Source organism: Lissotriton helveticus, chromosome 3_1, assembly GCF_964261635.1.
Source record: "Lissotriton helveticus chromosome 3_1, aLisHel1.1, whole genome shotgun sequence".
Classification (NCBI taxonomy): Eukaryota; Metazoa; Chordata; class Amphibia; order Caudata; family Salamandridae; genus Lissotriton; species Lissotriton helveticus.
Window position 1 is genome coordinate 406,540,054 of NC_136061.1, and position 26,929 is coordinate 406,566,982.

General features: G+C 48.7%; 1 protein-coding gene across 2 annotated transcripts in view; it reads right to left on the reverse strand.

Annotated features, from left to right (window-relative positions):
* The window catches only part of HYCC2 (hyccin PI4KA lipid kinase complex subunit 2), a 671,498-nt gene that overhangs the window by 46,035 nt on the left and 598,534 nt on the right, over window positions 1–26,929 (reverse strand). For both annotated transcript variants that reach the window (XM_078680193.1, XM_078680194.1), the window contains one exon: window positions 26,621–26,780. In XM_078680193.1, the coding sequence (XP_078536319.1) occupies window positions 26,621–26,780 (160 nt within the window). The remainder of the gene's footprint in view (window positions 1–26,620; window positions 26,781–26,929) is intronic.

A 26,929-nucleotide genomic window follows, 5' to 3' on the forward strand; every position in this document is an offset into this window, starting at 1 on the left:
TAGAAGTTCCATGCGTGACCCAGCCCTCAAAAAGTTCCCTCTTCTGAAGACAGCCATGATAGTTTTCAGCGAAACAAACACAACTTGCCGTATTTGTCTTCAGATGGAGTTCTTTATCCACAAAGTGTATACTTTGCTATCCAGCTAGACACTGGAAGCCGTGTATTGACGTGGAATACGTATTCATTGTTTTGCATTTAAGTCAGGCTTTCTGTCCTGTATACTTCAATTTGTGCGATCTGAAATGGCATCCCTGCATCCTCGGAGCTCTTTCCCCGTTAGTTTAGGCATGGAGTAACTGCAGATTTCTAGATCTGGTCTAGGATACAGTCTGTGGCAGTTGTGTTTATTTAATGGGTCTGAAAACGTATGCATACATTTCACTTTGAGTCCTTTTGTCCACGGGGCTCTTTGACACACACGCAATGAAAAATTTACATTTTAGCAGATTGTAGAAAAAATCTTAAACGAGTCCAGAAGCATTGGTATTTCTTAACGAGTGTTCGATGACACACTGTGGTAGTTACGCCATGTTAATATAGTGACACATTTAACAAGCACATGGACCTTTCCTGTTCGGGCTCCGGTTGGTGGGCGCGCTGGACTGCCTATGGATGTTCTCAAAGGATTCTAGCTCTACATTTTATTACGATGCTGGGAAGACTGTGGTTGGTTGGATAGGAGATTGACACTTCTATCGCCCAAAAGGAGCAACCCTAGCCATTCGTCTCTTGGACCTGCCTTGCTGCTCTTACTACCTACGTAGTGTGGAGTGTAAAGAACATTGGAGAGGTGAGCGGGCTGTAGAGCATCAGTGGAGTGCCAGCATGACCTCTACCAACAACTACCAGTGGCTGGAGAACACCGGCAAACCCAGCTCCCGGTGAAAACCAGGAGAAAGACTCTTGTGGGAGGGAACGCGCTAAAGGAAAGAGACTCGGACACTCGTGGGCCGGCGACCGCGCCCCATCTGTGCTTAGACTTTGTGGATGGGAGGTCCCTGGGGAGATGAGTTGGCTACTCTACTAAATTCCTAATGCACCCTGCTCGGAACCTTAAACCTTAAATGTCGCTTATACGCGATCCATGCATGCTTCCTGTATGTGGACCCACCACTACCACCTTATGTAGAATTATAACTGTCGATCTCCCAGGAAGATTCCCACACATACAATTTCGGGGACAGTGCATTCTGTTTGTTCAGCCCTAAAGAAAGCTGCACCCCCGTATATTTTTGTTTGGTCTGCCGTTCCTGGGGGCTTTGTGTCTTGAGATTCGCTAAATAATACGCATTGAAAGTGCCTGGCCAAATTGCTCCTTGTGTCCCCCGACACATCCTGGTGGCGCCTTGTGTCTAGGTTCTCGCCTGACAGCGGTCTGTATGGGGGATCGCCACTTTGCGCATCCATCCTTTTCCGAGTGGGATTGTGTTGTAAACCTTTAAGTGTTACCTGTTTGTTACTGAATGTCCCTGACACATACTGCCTGTGGATTCTCCATCCTCTGCCTGTGAAACACTCATTCTTTAATTAGGTCGTAACCTGACTTCCAGCAGATTCTTTTTTGTGACATGTACTATTGCCCTATTTTAAGAGATTCTGAACCCCGGAGAAGAACGAGCAGAGTAACCCAATAGGTTTCTTAGCAAACGGTACTGAACGTCTGATATGTATTAACGGAGAGGGGTATAAACAACACACAAGGGGTATATGTAAAACTAATTTGCTATTTCTTTTTGTTTCGACTTGAATGTAAAGCTAGTTTAGTTTGTGGTGATGTGTTTTTTTTTTTATAACTCTGTTTATTGCACACAAAAAAGCAATCCACGGTTACATAGAGAAGCAACAAGATTAATATCGACATGCATTAGCAGAGTACATATCCAAACAGGTAGTGTATCATAGCGGAATTGCCGACTACTAGAATGACAGTGCAATAACACAGTTTTCTTGTTTTCCGACGAAACTTAAAAGCAAAAGAAAAACCGAATACTAACTGAAGAAAAGGTAACAAGCATTATGTAAAATGTAAACATATCAATAAGGTAGCATAGTAGAGCAGCACCATCAGCACCACAAAGCACTATTCCATTCAAAATATGACTTAATATGAAATGAAACGTTAAGGCAGTCAGGTACAGGGCGGGTCCCAGGTCCGGCCCCAGAGGAGCGACCGTGGAATCGTGCCGTCAGGGAGGCACCACCCAAGGCGGCTCGTGGATGTTGTCCGCAAGCTGCTGGGCCACCAACAACAATGTGTAGCAGCGCAGAATATACATGCCCAGCAGGAAAATAACAACGGAGGCAAACCCCGTGCGATGCGGGGCCATTACTAGCCCACCCCTGTAGGGACTAAGGAAGGATCAGATTGGGGTCTTGTCTCCTGAGTAAGCCGTGCCACATACCGCCGGTATGGTTCCCATATGTCAATTGGTCTTGAAGCAAGCGGAACCCATTCTGAGTATTCAACACTGTTGACATTACAGTAGGCCAAACTACGCAGCCAAGTGCGGACCGTTGGAGCGCGCCTAGCACACCAGAGTAGTGCCACCTCCCGTTTGGCCAAAAGAAAGCCAATGGAAGCCAACCTACGAATGGGGCGCAGGAAGCCTGCAACATAGCCAAGCAACACAATTTCAGGGATGGGTCGCAGATCCTTGCCTAGGATATCCCCCAGGACCCGGTGTACTTGTAGCCAGTAGTCAGTCAGCTGTGGACAGGTCCAGGATAGATGGGCGAAGTCCGCCTGATGGGCATTACATTTAGGGCAACAGTGTGACCTGTGAGAGTCAATCCTATGCGCAAGTGCGGGTGTGTGATACATCCTCCTCAGGAACTTAAAGTGTATGAGTTTATGTCTGGTGTTAATGGATACTTCTCTCGTGGTGGCACAACACGCCGCCCACTGCTCATCAGTGATTTGGGTGCCCAGGTCGTTCTCCCAAGCGGAGCGCACCGCTGTGTCAGTGGATGGAATCGAAGCAAGGCATAACTTGTAGAGCTTAGAGACTACATGCGCCCCGTCTGGTTCTGTATGATAAATGTTAATGCAGGGGTGTCGTCAGGATTGGATTATGTGGGGAATTCAGCCCTGAGCATAGAGCAAACCCTACTCAGCGTGAATGAGTCCATAAACGTCCTGTCTGTGAAGCGGTGGTCCTCTGTAAGTGAGAAAGCGTGGCCGTCTGGGAAAAGATCGCCGACCGAGTGTATCTGAAATTTGGACAGGGTATGCTGAACCACCAATTCGCCAGTTATGGGGAGCCAGTGAGGGTTAGGCAACGGCAGAGCTGGGGAGTATAATTTCTCAACACGCAGTAGGCGTCGCAACTTATCCCATGCCCAACATGTAGTGGATAGAGGTTGTATGTCCAGAGGGTCTTGCGGGATTCCCTTAGGCAGGACAGAAACGAGGGCCACCGGGAGAGCCAAATCAGCCTCAGGCTTCAGAAACGGAATTCTGGTGTCTGGGTGGAACCAAGGGTATGCATATGAGCTCTGCGCCACTAAATAATAAAGATAAAAATCTGGTACTCCGAATCCTCCACGTTCGTAAGGGAGTGTCAATGTGTGCCAGGCCACCCGCGGGTTCCTGCCACCCCACACCAATCGCAGCAGTGAGGAACGAAGTTGAGAAAAAAAAATCTTGGTGAGAGGGATCGGAATGTTATTGAATAATTACAAAAATCGGGGGAGGACGATCATTTTTATGATGGCAATCCGGCCGGCCATAGAAAGTGGGACGCGGCGACAGCGTTCCGTGTGATCCTCCAAAAAATCAAGGGCAGGTCCGTAATTCAAACGGACTATGGACACAGTGTCGAGGTGGAGGTGTATACCCAAATATTTCACAGAGTCGGTGCACCATTCTAGTGGAAACGAACAGTTTCACTGCAAGGTGGAGGGGGTGAGTGGAAAAATTACCGACTGGTGCCAGTTAATTCTAAGGCCCGAGAAGTCGCCAAAGCGAGCAATCTCCGACAACAGAGGCTCCAAGTTGGACTGAGGGGTCCGAACGTACAAGACCGTGTCATCGGCATACAACGAGAGGAGGAGCGGCCCAGTGCGGAATTGGAGCCCCCTGTGGAGATGTTTCTCCTGAAAATGACGAACCAGGGGGTCCATCGCAATGATGAACAGGAGCGGGGATAAAGGGCATCCCTGACGGGTACCTCGCGAGAGTGCGAAGCTGTCAGTGATAGTGCCATTCAACCGTATCCTGGCTGAGGGGGCAGAGTACAGCAACTCAACAGTCACCACAAACATATCGGGCATTCCCATTCGTCTCATTATTGATAAAAAAAGGGCCACTCAAAAACGCTTTTTCGGCGTCTAGGAACACCGCTGCAGCCGGGGTCGAGGGCTCAACTCTGTGCAAAACAGAAAACAGTGTCCGGAGATTGAGGGAGGTGGATCGGTGCGGGACAAATCCGGACTGCGCCGGCGAGATGATGTTTTCCACAAGCAACGCCAAGCGAATCGCCAGGACTTTGGCTAAAATCTTGTAGTCTAAGTTTAAAAGGGACAGGGGCCTGTAGGAGCTGCACAAAGAGGGGTCCCGTCCCTGCTTAGGCAATAGAACAATGACCGCCTCCCGGAGCGTGGGTGGTAATACGCCCACCTCAAGTGCCTCGGCATAGACTTCGACAAGCCTAGGGACTAGTTCCCCCTGTATTCTTTGTAAAAATCCGCCGTATACCCGTCAAGGCCGGGGGCCGAGGAGCTTTTCAACGAATCGATGGCCTCAATTATGGAATCGGGCGTTATGGGCATGGCCAAAAACTTCTGCATATGTCTCTCCAGGTACACCATGGCAATTTCATTCAAATATGGACCCGGGTTGCGCTGTTCTCCAGAGAGCGTAGAAGAGTATAGAGTCCTGTAGTATGACAAATATTTTGCAGAAGTTTCAGGAGTGGAGTGGTGGGTCATGCCCTGAGCGTCAACCACTTCTGTAATGTAGGCTGCCTGACGTGGCGGCCGAAGCATTTGTGCTAACAGTCTGCCTGGCCTATCACCCTCGCCGTACTGCCGTGCTGTGTGGTGTTTACCCATAAACCTCAATTCTCGGTCAGCAGTGTCCCGAAACTCCAGGAGGAGCTCAAGGCGCTTGGCCTCCCAGTCCGCAGAGGGGTCCTCAAGGATCTCTCTTTCTAGTGCCGAGATGGTCGTCTCGATGCGTGTCAGTGTGGAACGAATCTCACGCAGGGACCCCATGTGTTTGGCAATACAAACCCCCCTCAAGGTGGCCTTGAAGCCCTCCCATAATGTGGCCCAGGAGGTGACGGAGCCGGTGTTAATGTTAAAATATTCGTCGATGGCAGTACGGATGTCCTCTTTGAAAACTGGATCCAGTAGAGCTCTGCCAGGGAATCGCCACTGCCGCTCGTAGCCCCCCAACCTGGGGACCGCCAGGGTCAAGACTATTGGGGGGTGGTCAGATAGGGTGCGAGGCAGCGTGGAAAGGCCATCCACCCAACCCGCAATGCCCGGGGAGAGGAGCCAATAATCAATTCTAGTGCTGGTATTGTGAAACCCAGAATGATGTGTGTAATCAGGCGTGTGTGGGTGAAGTCGGGCCTCTATGTCCAATAATGAAAAGTGGTCGCAAATTTCTGCCAACACTGAGCGGGCCCTTGGTTTGCTGTCAGGAGAGGTACTGTCTCTGTCAGGATTCATCAATAAGTTGAAATCTCCACCCAGGACCAATAAATCAATGTCAGAGTGAAGCAACGTCATCTGCAGGTCTTGGAAAAAGGCAGGGGAATCAACATTAGGACCATAAATTCCCACCATTGCGATCTTATAACCAAACAATACTCCAGTGATAAGCACGTACCTGCCCTCCCCATCAGTTTTGCCGCCAGTCAATACAAAGGGGAAACGTTTGTGCACTAGAATCGCGACACCCCTTGCATTTCTGCTGTAACAGGAAAATGCTCTGTGTGACCCCTAGCCCCTAGCCAAGGAGACCGTGTCTGACTGTACCAAATGGGTCTCTTGCAGAAAGAGGATATCCACCCCATGTCGCGCTGCGTAGTTCAGTACCTGCTTGCGCTTCCTCGTGGAGTTTAACCCACGAACGTTCCAAGACATCAGAGTAAGTCTGGAAGGACCAGACTGCAAACCTAGCTTGGCCATATCATCACATCGCAGAAAATTCTAGATAGGCGTGCATATGACAGTGTACTCTCAGGTTCCTCGCAACTACTCACAAACATAGATACCCAATGCAACAAAACTCTCCCCAACCCCCACCCAGCCTCCCAGTAACCCGAGAGAGGCAGTCCCCCAACATTTGCTGGACGTTAGTGCGATATAAAGACAATATTGACCACACAATTAAGCAATTTCGTTGCAAAGAAAAAGATGGTGATAGAACCCCAAAAAACAAACAACAGGGCCTGCGCCTTAGGGGGTAGCAACGCCACGCCGTGCGGGCGTCCCAACAGGCGGAACCATAACTAGAGATCAGCCAAGAAGCACTGGAAGGACTACATCCAATAGAAAACACATCAAAAAAGGGTGTGCCACAAAGAAGGAAAAGGAAAGCATTCAGCCCGGGCCAGGTTTAGCAAAAAGGTCAGCACTGGACTGAGTGTCACTGCGAGGAGAGGTGTGCGGCGCCGACCCGGAGGCTGCCGGCGAGCTCTGTTTCTTGTACCCTTGGCAGAAGTCCTGTGCCTCCGAGGGAGAGTCCAAGATGCGGAATCTGCCGTTCACATCCACCTTCAGTCTGGCCGGGTACAGCATGCCATACTTCAGACCCAGATTCCGGAGGGAGGACTTAACTCCATTGTATTTCCGACGGGCCTCCTGAACCATTAGTGTGAAATCCGGGAAAAAAGACAGTCTGCTGCCCTGCCACTGGACCTCTCCAGCTTCCTGCGCCGCACGCAACACAGCGTCGCGGAAGTTCATAAGTCTGGCGATTATAGGTCGTGGCAGTTGACCAGGGCGAGGTACAGGTCCCAGTGACCTATGTGCACGCTCGACGACAAAGCCAGCTGTGAAAGTGTCTCTGCCAAATAGTTCAATAAGGAGGTGCTCAACAAAGGTATCAAACCGGCCCGTGGCAGTCGACTCCGCCACGCCAAGAATGCGAATATTGTTGCGGCGACTGCGCGCCTCCAAATACTCATTCTTGATGGCCACATCTTTAAGGATTTTCTCAACCCGCTCCAATCTCTTAAGGGACTTAGAGGCGCCGTCTTCGATGTCCGATATTCTGGACTCAGCCACGTCGAGCCTCCTGTCATGGACCTGCACCTTAGCGCCTATGTCCGCCAGCTTTTGGTCGAGGCTGTCAAAACGGGTGTCAAGCGCCCTGAAGCCTGCGCGTATTTCATCCATCATGGTGGCGACCAGAGCCGCATCGTCCCCCATGTCGGACGAGCTGGGAGCACCAGACGCCGAGCCCGTTGGGGGGTCTGTAGCGAGCAGGGAGGCCTTATCAAAACTAAGCTTCCTCTGGTTAGGGTCTCTTTTCCCCATTGCCGCGTTAGAGCAGAGGGCGCGGTCGGGGAGAATCTCCAGAAGCACCTCGACAAGAGGGGAAAGCGGCAGTCCAACGCTAAAGCCTCAATCGGCGCCACCAATGGGTGAGTCACAGCGGTCAAATGCGATCAGAGGTAAGTAATGGTGGTGAACAGACGCCAGAACGGTTCACACCCGGAGGATTATGGCACCAGGCAGCCTCAGAGATCCCGTTTAGGGCGTAGTGCGGGCTGGTTTCTATGCAGTGGTTTCACCCGCGTTGGCCAATGGAGCGGGGAGCGGCCCTCTCCTGTCGCGTGGAGCAGGAGGAGTGGAAGGGCCAGTAGAGCACCCCCGAGTGCGCCTATGGCGGGGCCGCCGGAAATCCGCTAGCAGCGCCCCCGGCCCCCCGCACCCACCCCTCCTTCCCCCAGCAAAAGTCCCCGCACGCCGCCCAGCACCCAGCCCGGGCCCGCAAATCGAGGCCCCGGTCCCGGCCCACCCCAGGACCAGTAGGCCGCGGAGGCAACGGGAACCGGGAGCCCCACCCGGGAGCCGCCGGCAGTGAGCGGCGCGCGAGAGAGCCCGCAGTAGACGACCGGAGGGCGAGGGCCCGGAAACCAGGCACCGAGCGGCACTCACCAGCGGACGGGCGCAGAAGAGAAGATGGCGCCGAGGACAGAGGACCTCGCCTCCCCTCCGCCAGGCACACTCACCAGGCCGCTCCCAGGCACTCCAAAGTCACCCTGATGGTCGGGGCGACATCCGTGTTCGGATCCGGCAGGATGTGGGAAGCGAAGAATGGCGGACTACATCTCCGTCGCCGCCGTCAGGAGCACGCACGGAGGAGCTTCACGGGATGGCGGCCATTCCGATCGCCGCCGCAGCCACGCCCCCCTAGTTTGTGGTGATGTGTTACAGGTATTGTGTGTTGGACATGTTCAGGGGTCGGTACTGTTTACCATTCTCATTTGGCCCGTATTCACACATCAACTTTTATTTTCATAATACACTACACTCTATAGGTCTCCAGTACTAAAAATTCGAGCTATTAGTGTTGCATTATTATATGCTAAGCCAAAAACTCAAACTTTTACTAATGCGAGACCTATTGTATTGCAAATGCTTGTTGAGTGTGTGCTCGGCACTGGTCTTTGCTGTTGCTCCTTATTACCCAGTCATCTAGGTATGGAAACAAGTGGGTGGCATGTATGAGTAAGTGAGTTGCGACGACTACCAAACACTTGGTAAGTACCCTTGTTGCTGTGATAACCCCAAAGGAGAGAACTTTAAATTAGTAATGTTTTCTGCTTACCATGAAAATAAGGTACAATGCTATGCCAGGTATATGGGGATGTGGGCATCCTTCAGATCGAATGCAGCCATGAAGTCCCCTCTTTGTAGCAATGAAAAGTGACCACGTGAAAGTGTTCTGATGAAATGAACCTCTTCAGTGGCATAGATTTAGAAATGGCCAGAGTACTGTCCTGTCTGCGAAAAAGGAAGTAGAAGGAGGAGATCCCGTCTCCTTGTTGGTGTGTGGACATGGGTTCTATGGTGCTCTTTACTACGAGCACCCATGCTTCTTCCTACAGGAGCTGTAGATGGTCTGAACTCAGTACATGAGGGCAGTTGGGATATTTAGAGAAAGTATGTGTAGAATTGGTGTCCGTACACTTCCTAGCACAATGGAGAGTACCCAGTGGTCTGAGGTGATGTTTATCATTGTGCTAGGAATTTGGAAATCGTTCTCCCAACATGTGTAGTGGGATCAAGGGGAAGAGGAATGAAGTCACATCTTGGTAGCAGAGGAGGCCTTAGGAAGGCCACTGCTACCTTTGTTATTACTCCTCTATGCACCCCAATAAAAGGTTGAGCCCTGTTGTGGGTCCTGAAATGGAGTCTGCAGGGTAGGGCCTTGTAACCTACAGGCTATTGATGTTAAACTGCCTCATGCAGGTTCTTGTATCATGGTTATAACTTAATATAGCAGTTTCATTGGTACTGCTATGTTACCAGTGCTTTCAGAACTTGATGCTTTTCTGGGCATTTTGAAACCTATAATAGCTGAGAATCTTGCTAACCGTTCTTTCCTCCATCCTAACTGTTGGGTATTTAAAAGGCAATATAAGGAGAGGTTCTGCATCTGATGAGCTGGCATCCATCAAAGATCTGTTGCTTCTGTGTTTGCACAATGATTATTAAACATTATAAAATGTATAATCAAGGATTCTATTTATTGTATTTCTTGGGCTATTACAGTTTTGAGCCATTAATGGTGGCTTTGCTAGCAACTCAGTTGCCCACACAACTATTTCAGCAAGAGGTGGTAAAAGAATTATTTTCTGTCGAGGACCGATTCCTTTTATGTTTTCGCTGATATTGAGGTGTTGCCAGAAGACGGGAAAGTGACCACAATCAAGTTATATTTACTCTGATGACACATGGAGTACTGCAAGAACTGTCGTTTTAACCTCTTCTTTTTGAGGGTACAATCACTAATGATTTAAAGTCCTAAAGATTGTGAGATACTGAAACAGAGCTGGTTCTCTATTAGGTGTCATCAGCATGTCTTACACTCCATTGAAGTGTGCACAGTTGAGATCTCCGAAAGCACCAAAATTTGGTTCCATTTAAGTTTCATGCAAGTGGTGTGTGTCGTTGGTTTAATTCACATTGTTAGAAGTTGGTTCAAAGCTGGAAAAAGCTTTGGCTGGGAGACTAGGTGCCTTACTGAGGCAGCTCGCTAAGAGGAATATAAAAAAGAAAAGTGCAAAGATGAAGGGTCCCAACTCCTACTCAACATAATCTACTGTGCAGCTCAGTGTAGGGTGTGGTGACTATATGCTGGAAGGCAACCTTTTGTTCTAGTAGACTCCAAGCCTTATTTAATAAAATCAAAACACCACAGTGCAGTAATGACTATAATAGTTATGTAATTGGTGGAGTGTTGCAGCATTTGGTGTGGACAGGATTTGACGGTATAAATATAAATATATATATATATATATATATATATATATATATATATATATATATATATATATACGCACACACACATATATATATATATATATATATATATATATATATATATATTAGATGCTCAAGACTTAGCTGGATACTAGATTTTATGCTACAAGGGAGTACAATTAATATCAATGAGTAATAAGTAACCTGCAGGTTTTTTATGAACATTTATTAGTTAGTGCTGTCATTTATTCGAATGGCAACATGGTATGATTCCATTTGGCAAGTTGCTCTTAACTAGTGAATAGTTCCTTCTAGCTGGGTCATGCTAAATTTGATCACATTTTGCAAAAAAAGCCACAGCACTGTGCCTGAGCATGAGACGAAATGCCTGTTAGCAGTTAAAAAACACAACAGACCTAAATCATAAATGCTCTATAAAAAGCCTCCGAACTCATACAAAGCATTTGCGTGGGGATAAAAAGTGCATGACTGAATGGATGAAGTAATGTTTATTACACATGGAAGGCTGTATCTTAAAACATATATCCTTTTCAGAGATTAACAAGATGAGCGGATGGTCTTCTGGTTTGCTATTATTGGCCAAATAAATGACTTGTGGCAAACTGTTCTAAGAGCCCACAATAAGTCTTGAATGAAAAATAAAAGCAAGCACTGTCTTGTGGAATCTCTACGATTTTTCATAGCATGCAGTCCCAGAGGTGCTTTCTGATAAGATTTGGTTAGACCCGGCAAAAACAGATACACAAGTAGCACAAAACATATGGAAAACAAGCATTTACAATGCAATGGTCTTGGCATTATTAAAAGGTAGAGCTATTGGCATTGCTCATGACTTTTTTTTTTTTAAACTTGAATAAATGGCATTGTCATTTACAATGCCAATAGGTTAATCGCTCGCAAATGCATGACCTATTGCATTTACACCTACACAGAGCCACACACACACAAAGCCACCCACACACACATACAGAACACACACACACAAAGCCACCCACACACACATACAGAACACACACACAAAGCCACCCACACACACATACAGAGCCACCTACAGAGCCACACACACACACACACACCCACAGAGCCCACACACACACACACACACACACACACACAGACAGAGCCCACACACACACAGAGCCCACACACACACACACCCACAGAGCCCCCACACACACACACACACACCCACAGAGCCCACACACACACCCACAGAGCCCACACCCACAGAGCCCACACCCACACACACACACCCACAGAGCCCACGCACACACACCCACAGAGCCCACACACCCACCCAGAGCCCACACACCCACCCACACACACCCACAGAGCCCACACACACACCCATACACACATACACACATACAGAGCCACACACACACAAAGCCACCCACACACACATACAGAGCCACCCACAGAGCCCACACACACACACACCCACAGAGCCCACACACACACACACACACCCACAGAGCCCACACCCAGAGCCCACACACACCCAGAGCCCACACACACACAGAGCCCACACACACACAGAGCCCCACACACACACACACACACACACACACACACAGAGCCCCCCACACACACACACAGAGCCCCACACACAGAGCCCCACACACACACACAGAGCCCCACACACACACAGAGCCCCACACACACACAGAGCCCCACACACACACACAGAGCCCCACACACACAGAGCCCCACACACACACAGAGCCCCACACACACACACAGAGCCCCACACACACAGAGCCCCACACACACACACAGAGCCCCACACACACAGAGCCCCACACACACACACAGAGCCCCACACACACACAGAGCCCCACACACACACAGAGCCACACACACACACAGAGCCACACGCACAGAGACCCACACACACACACAGAGCCCCACACACACACACAGAGCCCCACACACACACAGAGCCCCACACACACACAGAGCCCCACACACACACACACAGAGCCCCACACACACACAGAGCCCACACACACACACACACAGAGCCCCCCACACACACACAGAGCCCCACACACACACACAGAGCCCCACACGCACAGAGCCCCCCACACACACACAGAGCCCCACACACACACACAGAGCCCCACACGCACAGAGCCCCACACGCACAGCCCCCCACACACACAGAGCCACACACACACAGAGCCACACACACACACACGGGAGAGCAAGCACAGCCAGGGGGCAGGGAAGCAAGCACAGCCAGGGGGCAGGGGAGCAAGCACAGCCAGGGGGCAGGGGAGCAAGCACAGCCAGGGGGCAGGGGAGCAAGCACAGCCAGGGGGCAGGGGAGCAAGCACAGCCAGGGGGCAGGGGAGCAAGCACAGCCAGGGGGCAGGGGAGCAAGCACAGCCAGGGGGCAGGGGAGCAAGCACAGCCAGGGGAGCAAGCACAGCCAGGGGGCAGGGGAGCAAGCACAGCCAGGGGGCAGGGGAGCAAGCCCAGCCAGGGGGCAGGGGAGCAAGCCCAGCCAGGGGGCAGGGGAGCAAGCCCAGCCAGGGGGCAGGGGAGAAAGCACAGCCAGGGGGCAGGGGAGAAAGCACAGCCAGGGGGCAGGGGAGCAAGCACAGCCAGGGGGCAGGGGAGCAAGCACAGCCAGGGGGCAGGGGAGCAAGCACAGCCAGGGGGCAGGGGAGCAAGCACAGCCAGGGGGCAGGGGAGCAAGCACAGCCAGGGGGCAGGGGAGCAAGCACAGCCAGGGGGCAGGGGAGCAAGCACAGCCAGGGGGCAGGGGAGCAAGCACAGCCAGGGGAGCAAGCACAGCCAGGGGAGCAAGCACAGCCAGGGGTTAGGGAAGCCAGCATAGCCAGGGGGCAGGGAAGCCAGCACAGCCAGGGGGCAGGGAAGCCAGCACAGCCAGGGGGCAGGGAAGCCAGCACAGCCAGGGGTCAGGGAAGCCAGCACAGCCAGGGGGCAGGGAAGCCAGCACAGCCAGGGGGCAGGGAAGCCAGCACAGCCAGGGGGCAGGGAAGCCAGCACAGCCAGGGGGCAGGGAAGCCAGCACAGCCAGGGGGCAGGGAAGCCAGCACAGCCAGGGGGCAGGGAAGCCAGCACAGCCAGGGGGCAGGGAAGCCAGCACAGCCAGGGGGCAGGGAAGCCAGCACAGCCAGGGGGCAGGGAAGCCAGCACAGCCAGGGGGCAGGGAAGCAAGCACAGCGAGGGGGCAGGGAAGCAAGCACAGCGAGGGGGCAGGGAAGCAAGCACAGCGAGGGGGCAGGGAAGCAAGCACAGCGAGGGGGCAGGGAAGCAAGCACAGCGAGGGGGCAGGGAAGCAAGCACAGCGAGGGGGCAGGGAAGCAAGCACAGCGAGGGGGCAGGGAAGCAAGCACAGCGAGGGGGCAGGGAAGCAAGCACAGCGAGGGGGCAGGGAAGCAAGCACAGCGAGGGGGCAGGGAATCGGAGGTCGGAGAGGGAGAGAAGGGAAAATGTATGTGAATATTTCTGTGAATTACCTAAAACTTCTAACCCAAAGTTCTTCGATTCGTCCTCCACTCTCTCTGCACCCCAACACAACTGCACCCCGCTTTACTCATTTTACAGGATATGGGGAGACTCCTAGATAACACCGCACATATTCAACGCCGCCGAGCCCAGGCCCGGCAAGAAGGTGAGGTCCGCCTAACTGTAAAAACACTTCAGGCTGGCGGGAAAGACCTAATGAGAACCCCATGTGGAGGCGAGGCCTGGCCACATCCGCAGTCATTTCATTCTGACAACGGCACATGTGATACAAACAGAACATTCATTTTTATGTTAATCTTGAAAGAAGTGAAGGATTGCATTGCCCTGGACACGCACGCGCGCACACCCACAGGCACACACACTCACGCACAAATGCTTTTACATACCCAGTCAAACACATACACAGAGGCAAACACACAGATGCGCACACACGCCCAGGCACGCGCGCACACACACAGAGATGCACACACACAGATGCGCACACACGACCAGGCACGCACACACAGATATGCACACGCGCCCAGGCACGCACCCACACAGATGCGCAAACATACACGGGCACACACAGGCACGCACACACATACACACAGGCACACACAGACATGCATTCACATACAAAGGCAACCACACACAGGCATGTACACATACACAGATGCACACACACGCCCAGGCACGCGCACACAGACACACACGCGCACACACACACACACACACACACACATTCATGTTTCCGTCTGCGAGGCTGGGAGAAAGAGTTAATTCCAAACTCCCTGAGTGTTCACATCTATGGGTCTTACGGCCATCATTCTCAGACGTAGTCGTCTGCTGCGTTGAGGCGGGTGTCAGCACGGCACAAGTACGGGGTCTCTGTAGCTCTAACCCCAATAGCCGGTGAGGAGCAGCAAAATCGTAAGGGCACCGCTTCAGGGGTCTCTCTACCACTGCTTCATGTTCCAAGCTGGTCTCCGGCTAAGGGGTGGCAACAACCGAACAGGACCCCGGGGTAGATGTGGCCCCTTGGGCCCCGCTTCGAGAAGGCTTATGATGGGTCTATGACGCACAGCAGGGCAGCGGTCGCTGTGCTGTGGGTAAACTCCCCAATGTGGCCTCTAAAGTACTCCCACGCCGTCGCTGTGTGTGTTTGGTAGGTGCCGGTGGGGGCCCGCTGTGTACAGACCCCGGGGCCGCAGCATAGGAGCTCCACTCTCAGGTGTGGGCCCTCCCGGCCACACCGCAACTGCGTCGGCGGAGCGCGGCCCGTGGACCCAGCCGGGCCCGATGCTGGAGGCTAGAGTGTGCCCCCCGAGCCTTCTACCCTCAACCAGCCCCACATCGCTCTCCTCACCTCCACTGGAGTCTCGGGGTCCGCCGCTCCACCGGTTCTCCTAGGGGCCGCCAAAGGGCACGCGCAGTGCTGGTTCCGACCCTGGTGCACCGAAGGGTCTCTGCCGCAGCTCCTGTGTAGGCCAGGAGCCAGGGCCTCGATTTCTGCTGCTCCCGGCCGGTTCTGCCTCACGTCGCCGGGAGTGTCACGATGGCCGTCTCTTGCTCCGGCCCTCCTAGGGGTCGCCAAAGGCCACGTGTGACGCCGATCCCCTTCCCAGAACTCGTCCGACTACCTTCGTGCTGGAGCAGCCAGCCGCAGGAGGCCTGGCCGGTCCCCCGCCCGCAGCCAATGGTCAGAGGAGGAAGAGGAGGGAACGGGAAGAAGGTGGCAAAGGCAAACAACGGGCCTTATAGGGATTCTGGTAGCCGCTGAGTCTCTGCAAACACGGGGGCTCAATTGCCTCTTTCACGGGGGGCGCGCAGCACAGAGGTGGTTCTGTGGTTGGGGGCCAATACATGCAGCAGCAAGAAAAACGCAAAATGGCGGCCGGAAACATCCGAACAATTTCGTTCTGAGTGACGGATGACGTCACAGGTGGAAAGAACGCCAAAAACACGTCCCCAAATCCGAAAGAGACGGGGTTTTATTGGAGTGACGCCTGTCTCCTCCAATGGCTGGCCTCCGTTTAGGAAGCCAGCCAATGGAGGAGAGAGGAGGAAAGAGGCGGGTTCAAGCCCCATACTCCAAATCATTAAATCTCCGACCGGAGACTGCGCAAGCGCAGCCTTTAGGTCCTCGACCTAAAAAGGACTTCAGCAAAGAATGTGCAAAGAATGCAATATAACAGCAAGCAATGTCCCATTTAATGCAAGGCACATATGCAGCAGGCATTCTTCAAATATACGTCCCACTCTAATTAATCTATTTACACTTTCAAATATTGTACTAATTCCACATTTCCCAAGATATAAAAAAAAAGCTGTACAAATCACCTCCTAAGCAAGAGAGCTTCTTTTTGAAAATAGAATTCCTCTACACCAGTGCTTGAAATGGACATAGAAAAGTGAAAGTACTCTTTTTTTTATTGATCAGAACTGACAAAAAACACACATGCACGTATTGCTGAAATTTCAACACTGATAGATATATAGTTATAACCCAATACACAGTACCATATAGAACAAGCATTTACAAAAGCCAAAAGGACTCGTCTATGCAACCTATTGGCTTTGTGGATCTTTTTAGCTATGTTACACAAGCAGGTTTTGTTGTATTGCTTTTTTCAAATTGCTGGCGAAGGGTGGAGGCGAGGAGGCATCTATGAAGGAGGGAGGACGTGCAACATGGAGGGCATAGGCACCAACTGCACTGCCCTCTCACCTGCAATAAAAACAAAAAAACGCTAGGACATAGCCAGCGTTGGTCGCGTTATATCGCTTTTGTTTTTAAGTTTTCAGGTATGGTGCTACATAACAGCCACGCTCGAGAGCGCAAGATGCAATTCCACACACAGATGACTTCGCTTTGAGGCAACCTACAAAATTAAAGTAATTTGTTCAGGAAAACATCGTGGGCTATTTGAACAGCCATATAATTGAGGGTTTTGGTTCCTTGGAAGAACATTCAGATAAAAGTCGGGTGGACCGAAAGTCACCTGTATAAAACTTCAGCTGATATGGGCTACAGCTTGCTACTTTAAGGAAGAGGGCAGGATAAACACAAGCAAGCCAACATCTCACTGTGGTCTCACAGTAGGCCATGGGTTGAAAGGGTTTCTGAGGCAAAACATTAAAGACAACATTCAAATCCCAAACACAAGGAGGATTCATAATTGGGAGAAACAAACAAACACGTTATAGCCATAATATATCAGACAAAGCCATCATTGCAATGAAACCAACGTCAGTCACTTCCATCTACTGGATGTACTATTACACAAAAGTATCAGAACACCACAGTATCTCAACAATGACACCACCACTAGAAAATATTCCAGTAAATGTCAAATGCAGAAGTGAATCCACCCAATACAACTTGCAGATTAACAACAAAAGAATGCCACCCAATGGACATTTTACTCAACCCATCCTCCATTCCAGAGATCCGTGAAATGGAGCCACTTGATCCGGTAACAGTTTTGCGTTTTATTTTTCTTAGGACAAAAGAATAACTGGTACAGAGAGTTGGAATTATTTTCTGAGTAGACATAATTCTGGCAACCACTGTATCCGTATAATCTCTAATTAACAAAGCGGCTGCATCAATATATTGAGATGCCATCTAAAAAGTGTAGGTAATAGTTCTTTCATAGCACTTTTTACTTATAATCTAAGGAAGACTTTGATTCTAAACTGGGCATATCAATAGGTTTCTTGCTTTTAAAGCTTGCACTCTGGCAGTGGTTTCTTTATATATTCGAATGCTATTTGAATATTCCCCTCATAATAAGCGAGTAAAGTTCTGGGGAAATGTTTTTTCTGGAGGCCCAGGGACCCTTCTTCCCGGAAGTTGGAATAATCCTCATCAGGCATAGACAGCGGAGCATGAAATCTGATACCAATTTGTTGGTCCGGTTTTTTAATTTTCCCATTTCTGAATCACAGAACATTACTTTCATGGCCCTCTCCTTCCTTGTTCTTGCAGATAAAGTCTTACCTATATTGCATTCATGATGCCGGTAGTTCGAAACCTATCTTTCTTTCTCTGTCCTGATGTGGTTGGTCTTTAGAAATACTGCTTTGGCCACAATTGTCACAATCCAAAGAAGGAATCCCTCCTTTATAGGTCTAGCCTAGCGGCAGCAAGTATGCGTTTTTCGGTCTGCGAGGCACGCTGTATTAGCGTATGCAGGGGAAGCCCCGCCCACTCTCCTCCCATATTTGTGATTGTCTTGTGCCATTGTACTTCTTAAATGGTGGCTTCTGATACGTAAATAGGCTTGTTTTTAGTCTCTCCTTGGTATCGCCTTGTCTGCATGTCTTACCACCCATAACGACTGGCCCGTTTACTTCTATTGTTACACAGTACGTTTATTTTTGTCTGTGAGCACTATTTTTCTTTAATTCGTTTTTGGTCCTGCAGGCACTACATACAGCGCGCCAGGCGCGCTATGTTAAACAATGGCAGCCACGCCTGATGCAGCACGTCCGCTTTCATCTCCGCACTGTAAAACATGCAGGAGGCCCTTAAACAAATGCTGCGGCACGTGCACAGCGCCCGCTTTCATCTTTTCAACAGGGGCGCCGTGCTTTATATTTCAGCAGGGCGCCTTGTTTTGTCAAATTTTTCTTGTTTTATATGCAATGGTAGCACGCGTAATATTAACAAAATGCGTGGCTCGCCAGTTTTGTTTTAATTGAGTGCTCTGGCATTTTGTTCAGGTCTTCTCTGCATTTTCCTTTCGGCTGTACACCTTGTTTATTGTTGTAAAAAAAGTGCCCTAGGGGTTCGCAAAGGATACGTTTGCTGCATGAACAACAGTTGTTGCGCCAGCCAGCCCACTCTTAGCTGGAGCGTATTCAGCAACTCACACAAGTTGTAGCCTGGGTAGCACTTCAGAAGGAAGGTATCATCCAAGAAGAGGTTCTGTCCATCCCGGCATAGTACGCTCTGCAGCACGTCTCTCGCTTTCCAATAAATTCCGCTCCTTGGCTCTACACAGAGCTGTTCATCTATTATATATATATATATATATATATATATATATATATATAAACTGGCCCAGTCTCAATCCTAACACTCGTCACCCCTGCACTACCTAAAGCAATCACAGCACTTGCCTGTCTTTGGTCTCTGAACTGATTGTAGCTCTACACTCAGGTTTGGATATGTTCTGACTGAGAAAACTACCCAAGCCGGTTTCACCAGAAAAGCATTTGCAATGCAATAGGTCTTGCATTTACCTGAGTTTAAGCTATGGGCATTGTAAATGACAATGAATTATATTTATGTTTTAAAAACCAAAACATAAGTAAAGGGCATTGTCATTTACAATGCCAATAGCTCAAACGTGTGTAAATACAAATGCGTGTTAGGTTATATTACAAAAAAAAAACACACTATACTTGGTACAGAAAACACTCAAGATTCCCAAGGCTCAAACCTGTAGCCAACAGTCACTTCGTGCTAAAAGATGGAAAAAAGAAGAGCTCTTGGATGACTCTAATGAATTGAAAAAGAGATGCTAGAGGGAGGGATCATTGCACGTCAGTGAGGTAGGGAGGTAATAGTGATCATAAGGAAGAGTAGAAAAGAGTACTCGAGTGGCGCCTTTAAAGACAAGATGTCATTTTTAGGTTTACATTGTATCTATTGATCAACACTGACAAAACACACATAAGTAGCTGAAATTCCAATATGGATAAGCTAGAACCAAACACACTGTAACATAGGAAAATGCTGAAAAAAGTATATTCATAATAGAAATGGACCTCGCTGAACAACTTGTTGTCCAATGCAGGCAGGCAAGAGTGAGGGGACGGGCTTGTGAAGAGAACAAAAGACAACCAACACAGTCATGGCACAGGACATTAAAATATCACTAGTAAATAGGAGAACGTTAATGCCAAACTACTCAGCAAAGACCCTTGGGTATGCTGTCGGGCGAAGCCAACATTACTCAGCATGTATGGGACCGTCCTCATTCGAAGATAAAAAAAATCTTGAACTGACTCGGGCTTAACAAACATATGGACTCTTACCTCGACTCATTTCCACAACATCTGTGCTTGACATCACAAAGATGTCTCCAGGCCACAAGCGTAAAGCTCTTTCTTTATATACATCACAGCCTTCCTGTGTCTCAGAATATCTAGACTGATCTCTGGAAAAATATGAGGTCTGTAACTATTCATTTCAATTTCCCTCTCTTGTTGTCAAGAATTCCCCCCCCTCCCTCCCCGCACCCCAGTCGCGTGCCGGGAGCAGCGCGAGGAAACCACGAGCGGCTGACAAGCAAAGAACCACATGTACCAGCATGCTTAGCGCCTGGAAGATACGCCCATAAAACAGGTAGCCGATTGAGGGAAGGCGTCGGATATTTTGATCCACGCCGGCCGTCTTGTTTCCTGTTCCTTAGACCCTCGTTCCGGACGGCGGTTAGAGAAGCGGCTGCTCTCTTCAGAGGAAACCCCCGTATTCCTAGTTATCGCGTCTGCGATTACACTACCGGCAGAGACGCACACCACGGAGGTGTTTGCCGCATCTCTGCCTTTCTTTTGTACCGCGGGATATCCAGGGGAGACGCACACCACGGAGGTGTTTGCCGCGTTCTTGCCTTTTCTCTGGGTCCCGTTGTTCTAGCGGTGGAGGCGCACACCACGGAGGTGTTTGCCGAGTCTCCGCCTGAAAGCACAAGTGCCTGAGAATGTTTAACAACGCATGGGGGCACATTTACTTGGCTTAATTATTGGTGGCTTAGGTTACAAAGGTAGAGCGGCTGTTCCCTTGTTAACCTGCCTTAAAACACGGTAGAGTGCCCGGCTGGGCATTCCTGTGCTCGCTCCCACCACAGGCGTATCCTAATACGCATTACTTGGGTTACTCTTGCCCAGGACACCTTGGCAGCAGCACTCGAACGGTATTTTCGGCCGTTACTTAGCACTGTGCCCTCCGTTGGCGAATACCGGGACCGGTATTCATGCGGAGGACGGTTGGACCGCACAAGATTTGCGGAGCTGGCTGCTAATGGGTATCATTATAACCACCTTTTCATTCACGTATTATTGTACATAAGACAGCGGAACTACCCCGAAATAGCGGATTTATATTGTATTCTTTTCTCTTCCTTTCTATACAACAAACTAAATAAATCTGTCTTAAAGGTGTCACAGTTGTAGCACTCATTTCGTGTTCTGGTTTGTCTTTAACAGACCCTGAGACTCTAGGTAGATTACACCTGTCTGGCAATGTAATCATTCTCTAACTTGGTCAGCACGGTTCCCACATTTGCCTTCTTACCAATCACCTTCCAGATCAGCAACAAGGAGGACTTCACCACAGACAAAATAGTCTGGCACCCCTGCCAAGTGTTTCCTTACAGCACTGAATTTCACTTCTCAGGCCTTAGCGACCCCTGGAACCACAGAATTCTGATCTCACCTAGCATATTTTTCAAGCATTTCCACTATGATTTCTAGACTAAAGATCAATTCAAAAGTCTAGATTTAATTTACAAAGTGTAAGAGAAATTCCCTTTGTCATCTAACCCCTTTCCCACTGCAGACATCCTCACATTTAGAGACATTCTGCCCATGCATTCCTCCACTGTGCTCTCCCATGATACTATTCCCCTACCAATACTCTGGCTTGTACACTGCAGTCTTTCAAGGTGATTCAGAAAAGGGGGTGGTGATGAACAGAGTGTCTGAATTAAGCAGACCACTCTTACCCAGTCCAAAGATCAGGGCTTGATCCATCACTGTTATTTAGCTCACTGCCCCATCCCAGCTCAGAACCTGGCTATATGCAAATTAGTCTGTCCCTGGCCCAGTGCATCATGGGAACAGGGCAGACCAAACTACCAAGCCAATTCTTCACCAGAAAGGATACAAGCTACCGGGGACCGGTTTCTGGCATTTCAGCCTCGTCGGCCCGGCTTGCTTGAATCCTGATGGAGCAGTGAGCAAGGGACTCATGTCTGAGTATACCCTGCCACACCTATAGTGGCCAAAAACGATTCAGAAAAGGGGGTGGTGATGAACAGAGTGTCTGAATTAAGCAGACCACTCTTACCCAGTCCAAAGATCATGGCTTGATCCACCCCTTTTCTGAATCATTTTGTCCACCATAAGCGTGGAAGGGTATACTCAGATGTGAGTCCCTTGCTCATTGCACCATCAGGATTCAAGCAAGCCGGGCCGACGACGGCTGAAATGCCAGAAACCGGTCCCCGGAAGCTTGTTTCCTTCCCAGTATAAGAATTGGCTTGGTAGTTTGGTTTGCCCTGTTCCCATCATGCACTGGGACAGGAACAGACTAATTTGCATGTAGCCAGGTTCTGAGCTGGGATGGTGCAGTGAGCTAAAAAACGGTGATGGATCAAGCCCTGATCTTTGGACTGGGTAAGAGTGGTCTGCTTAATTCAGACACTCTGTTCATCACCCCCCCCTTTTCTGAATCATTTTGTCCACCATAAGCGTGGAAGGGTATACTCAGATGTGAGTCCCTTGCTCATTGCACCATCAGGATTCAAGCAAGCCGGGCCGACGACGGCTGAAATGCCAGAAACCGGTCCCCGGAAGCTTGTTTCCTTCCCAGTATAAGAATTGGCTTGGTAGTTTGGTTTGCCCTGTTCCCATCATGCACTGGAACAGGAACAGACTAATTTGCATGTAGCCAGGTTCTGAGCTGGGATGGTGCAGTGAGCTAAAAAACGGTGATGGATCAAGCCCTGATCTTTGGACTGGGTAAGAGTGGTCTGCTTAATTCAGACACTCTGTTCATCACCACCCCCCCCCCCTTTTCTGAATCATTTTGTCCACCATAAGCGTGGAAGGGTATACTCAGATGTGAGTCCCTTGCTCATTGCACCATCAGGATTCAAGCAAGCCGGGCCGACGACGGCTGAAATGCCAGAAACCGGTCCCCGGAAGCTTGTTTCCTTCCCAGTATAAGAATTGGCTTGGTAGTTTGGTTTGCCCTGTTCCCATCATGAACTGGGACAGGAACAGACTAATTTGCATGTAGCCAGGTTCTGAGCTGGGATGGTGCAGTGAGCTAAAAAACGGTGATAGATCAAGCCCTGATCTTTGGACTGGGTAAGAGTGGTCTGCTTAATTCAGACACTCTGTCTATCACCACCCCCCCTTTTCTGAATCGTCTTTCAAGGTGGCCATCACAGCCTGTCCTTTTGTATGGTGAATCCGAAGCCCTCACATGTCCATTGCTCTTCCCTCAATGAGTGCATGGAAGCCAAAGCCTACCATGATAATAAACCCTCCCTGTACCTTAAGGAGCATTGCTTGTTGTATTTGGATGGCATGGCGCTACATATGATTTGATTTTATATTTATAAAGCATGGACTAATGCCCAGAGGCATGTAAGCGCTAAACCTGAAAGGCGATGGCTAAAAAAGGAGAAGACAAATGAGTCTTAAATCTATTATGAAAACTGCTATAGAGTAAAAAGCTAGGTCTTAAGGGCCTTCCTAAATGGAAGCAATTTTGAGGACTTTTTTTAATGGGTAGGAAGAATGTTCTACAGTTTGGATGTGGTGGTAACAAAACTTTTGCCACCCCAGTTAGAAAGCCGGAATCTGGGTACCTCACCAGATTGTTGGTGGAGGACCAGAGATTTCTTGGTGGAGCATACCAGTGGAACTGGTGTATGAGATATTGCGGTTCAGAATTGTGTAAGGTCATAAATGATCAAAATAAGGCTTTAAAGTCAATCCTTTTCTTCATGGGAAGCCAATGAAGGGAGATAAGAGATTGTTTGGCAGAATGATGCCTGGGAATCCACAACAGAAGTCGGGTGCCACGTTCTAAAGAACCTGTAATTTGCCAAGAAGACCTTCCTGTAGACTGACAGAGAGGGCATTACAATAGAAAGGTTTTGGAAAGTATAAGAGCAGAGACAACTAGTTTTGGGAGATCGTGAGATATAAACGGAAAGATTATCTTGAGCATTTTCAATGTATAGAAAGTAGATGAGGTAACAGCATTTACTTGCTGTTTAAAGGATAAAGCTGTATTGACGATTACTTCCAAGTTCTTTGCCTCTGTTACAGGAGGGGGGAGCGAGCTGAGTTCCTGAGGCCACCAATCAGGTGACCAAAAGGAGATGTTAGATCCGAAAAGGAATACCTCAGTCGTGCCGGAGTTTAATTTCCGGCAATTTGTCATCATCCACTTACTAACCTGTTGCATACAGTTTTGAAACTTGGCCACAATGCTGTGCCAAAATTAAGTCTGGGCCTACCTTCACATAACAAAGAAGAGAGCGCATGTGTCTGTCATTCACATTCTCCCACCACCTTGCAGGCAACTGCTCTCTTCCTGCTTTTCCTACCCACTGCATACTTTGGCATCCACTTCTTCCATGGGTAACCTAACAGCACTGGTAGCTCTAACTGATAATGGGCCTTCGGGCTGGAATCCTGCTTCACAGCGGTGCAGTCATCTTGACTGTCAAAAGTGCCACAACACAGGGTTGTAAGAGTTTCAACGCCCTCAGGAGCCTGGTGAACTGCTCAGTATCCTGCCCCTAGCTCCAAGCACCCTTCTTAGCTCCTATGAGAGAGCCCATTCCCTACTTTGAGAGGGGTCTCACAGCCTCAAAGTTAGGGCTGCAGAAGAGTTCCAACAAATGCAATTACTTTGGGGTCCGCCAGGCTCAACCCCTATCATTTTTATATTCTGACATAGGAGAAAATTTAAATAATACATGACTCTAGAATGGATTGAAAGCAGAATAACTATGTTTCACACAAATCTTAACAGTTTAATCTAGAACTGCCATTTTAATGCAGCAATAGAGTAAGCAGAGAATTCCCTAGACAACATGAACACAAGGATATTTCGCAGAAACTCTGGATGTGGCTCTTTATACCAACACTGGCAATGAAAAGAAGAACGTCACCAGAGCTATTACAATCAGAGATTACGATCACTTCATGGTAGGGGCACTTTGGACATATAACCATAGCTATTTCAATCCTGGTCATCTGACCTAGGAAACCTTCAAACCCTTAACAGCTGCCAGAGAAAGGGGACTGCTTGTACTCATTGGCCCCACTTCCTTCTTTTTTGGTGGTGTTTCTGACAGTATGTGAGCATGGGCTGTTTTATTCTGCTTAGAGCACGAAGAGTGCAGCAGTTTAGAGTGACAGGCAGAATTTGCAGTGGAGGATGTTGTAATTGCTTAACCTCAGCAAGGGATCCACAGATGTGTTTCCCAATTTCTATGGTAAAGAAAAAAGGAATATGTGTACCTTAAATTAACACTCAGTGTGAAGGTATCGAAAATCTAACTCACCCCAAACATGATTGACTGCCCTGTACAAAAAGATACTGACGTCTTTCTGCTAAAACTCCTCATAACTGTATTTTGTAAGGGTGTGCTTACTGAAAAAAACAGATGTGGAAATTCCCTCTGCTTATGCAGAGTATGCATGATCATGAAATGAAAATCTCTCAAGAGTACAAAAGAAAAAACCACTAAAACAAATGAGTGTAACTTAAACATGTCAGTGTACAAGCAAAAAGAGTTGAAGAAATCCCATGCTTTTCTGTGATCGAAGGGAAGTACTCACATAATTTGGTTTTCTACTGAAGATTAGAGGTTAAGAACCTGCGTCTCCGCAATGAATTTGTTAAATCTTCGTCTACTGTTCAGTTTTGAGGTGGTTGGGAGCCAGGAAGAGGATACTCTAACTTAAATCAGTTCACTTTTCACCAAACGAGGTTCTAGCAACGCTATCTATTAAAATCATGATGGTGTATGCATGGATATAAAGCATGACCATACGAGGTTCGTTAAAGCTGTGGCTATATGAAGATGATGTATATGTGAACCTTGAGATGTATGCTAATACTACTGTAATCGCTGTGCCTTGGAAACAATACTCCTCGGGGAACTCAAGTTCTTTTGGTTTATTTTTATGGAGAAAAGTCAATAAAAACTGTTGAAAAAAATCTTCAGTTATGGATTTGCTTTCAAACTAGATCAGTGTCCCTTGCACTCAGACCAGGAATAGCTAAGGTAACCCTATAAGATCCAGAGCTAAGCCACATTTTTATGATAACGATCAAAAATGATATTGATTAAAAAAAAAAAGATTTGTCTAGCTTATACAGGTATCCTAAAAATCGGTCATGGTTCCACCCTCAAGCATACACAATTACTCCTCTAACACCGAAACACAGAAAAAAAGCAAAATTCAGAAGTTCCACGGATATTTTAGAACATTAGCGTTGTGCCTAGACACTTCAGTGTGCATTGCACTTCTGCTGGGCTTAGCTGTATTTTCATGTGCGATGCCATTTCTCTCTAATACATTATTATGGGTAGAACGATTCCAGAAAATACCAATGTTTGGAATCTAACCAAGTAGCAAAAACTAATTTTTTTTATTTCTTCTTACAGATAACAAAAGCTTTAGAATGGCTACAAAAAAGATGGCCATACCATCAAATTCTACACGGTATCTTTTCAAGAAAAAATATTACATTAAGCCAACATCTAAACAGTGATGACTCTTTCCTTGTTATCTAAAAGCCTCCTCCTTGTCACTACTCCAGCAAACACGTATGTACAGTCAAGCTGCTAGAAGACAATCTACATGCTCAATGACTTGAAATTGTGGGGAGTAGCAGAGCTTACCTTCTCTCTTCCAGCGATGTCGACGGATTGAAGCAGTAGTAATGGCAGAACGGGAGATCCTTTGAACTGTTGGTGTAACCTCCACTTTCAGCACCTTTTGTCCCTGTTGAGAAGTATCTGGGGCATCAAACGGTAATGAATTTTTCATAGCATTCGCCACCTAATAAGACAAATAAAAGCTTGCTTAATCACTCATTCCAGAAACCCCGTGTGGCTAGCATAAGGTTGGTCCGGGGAGGATGCAAGTCACAAGGTTATAAGCCATGCCAAACTTAGCAATATTGCAAATGGAGGCAGTAGGGTCACGAT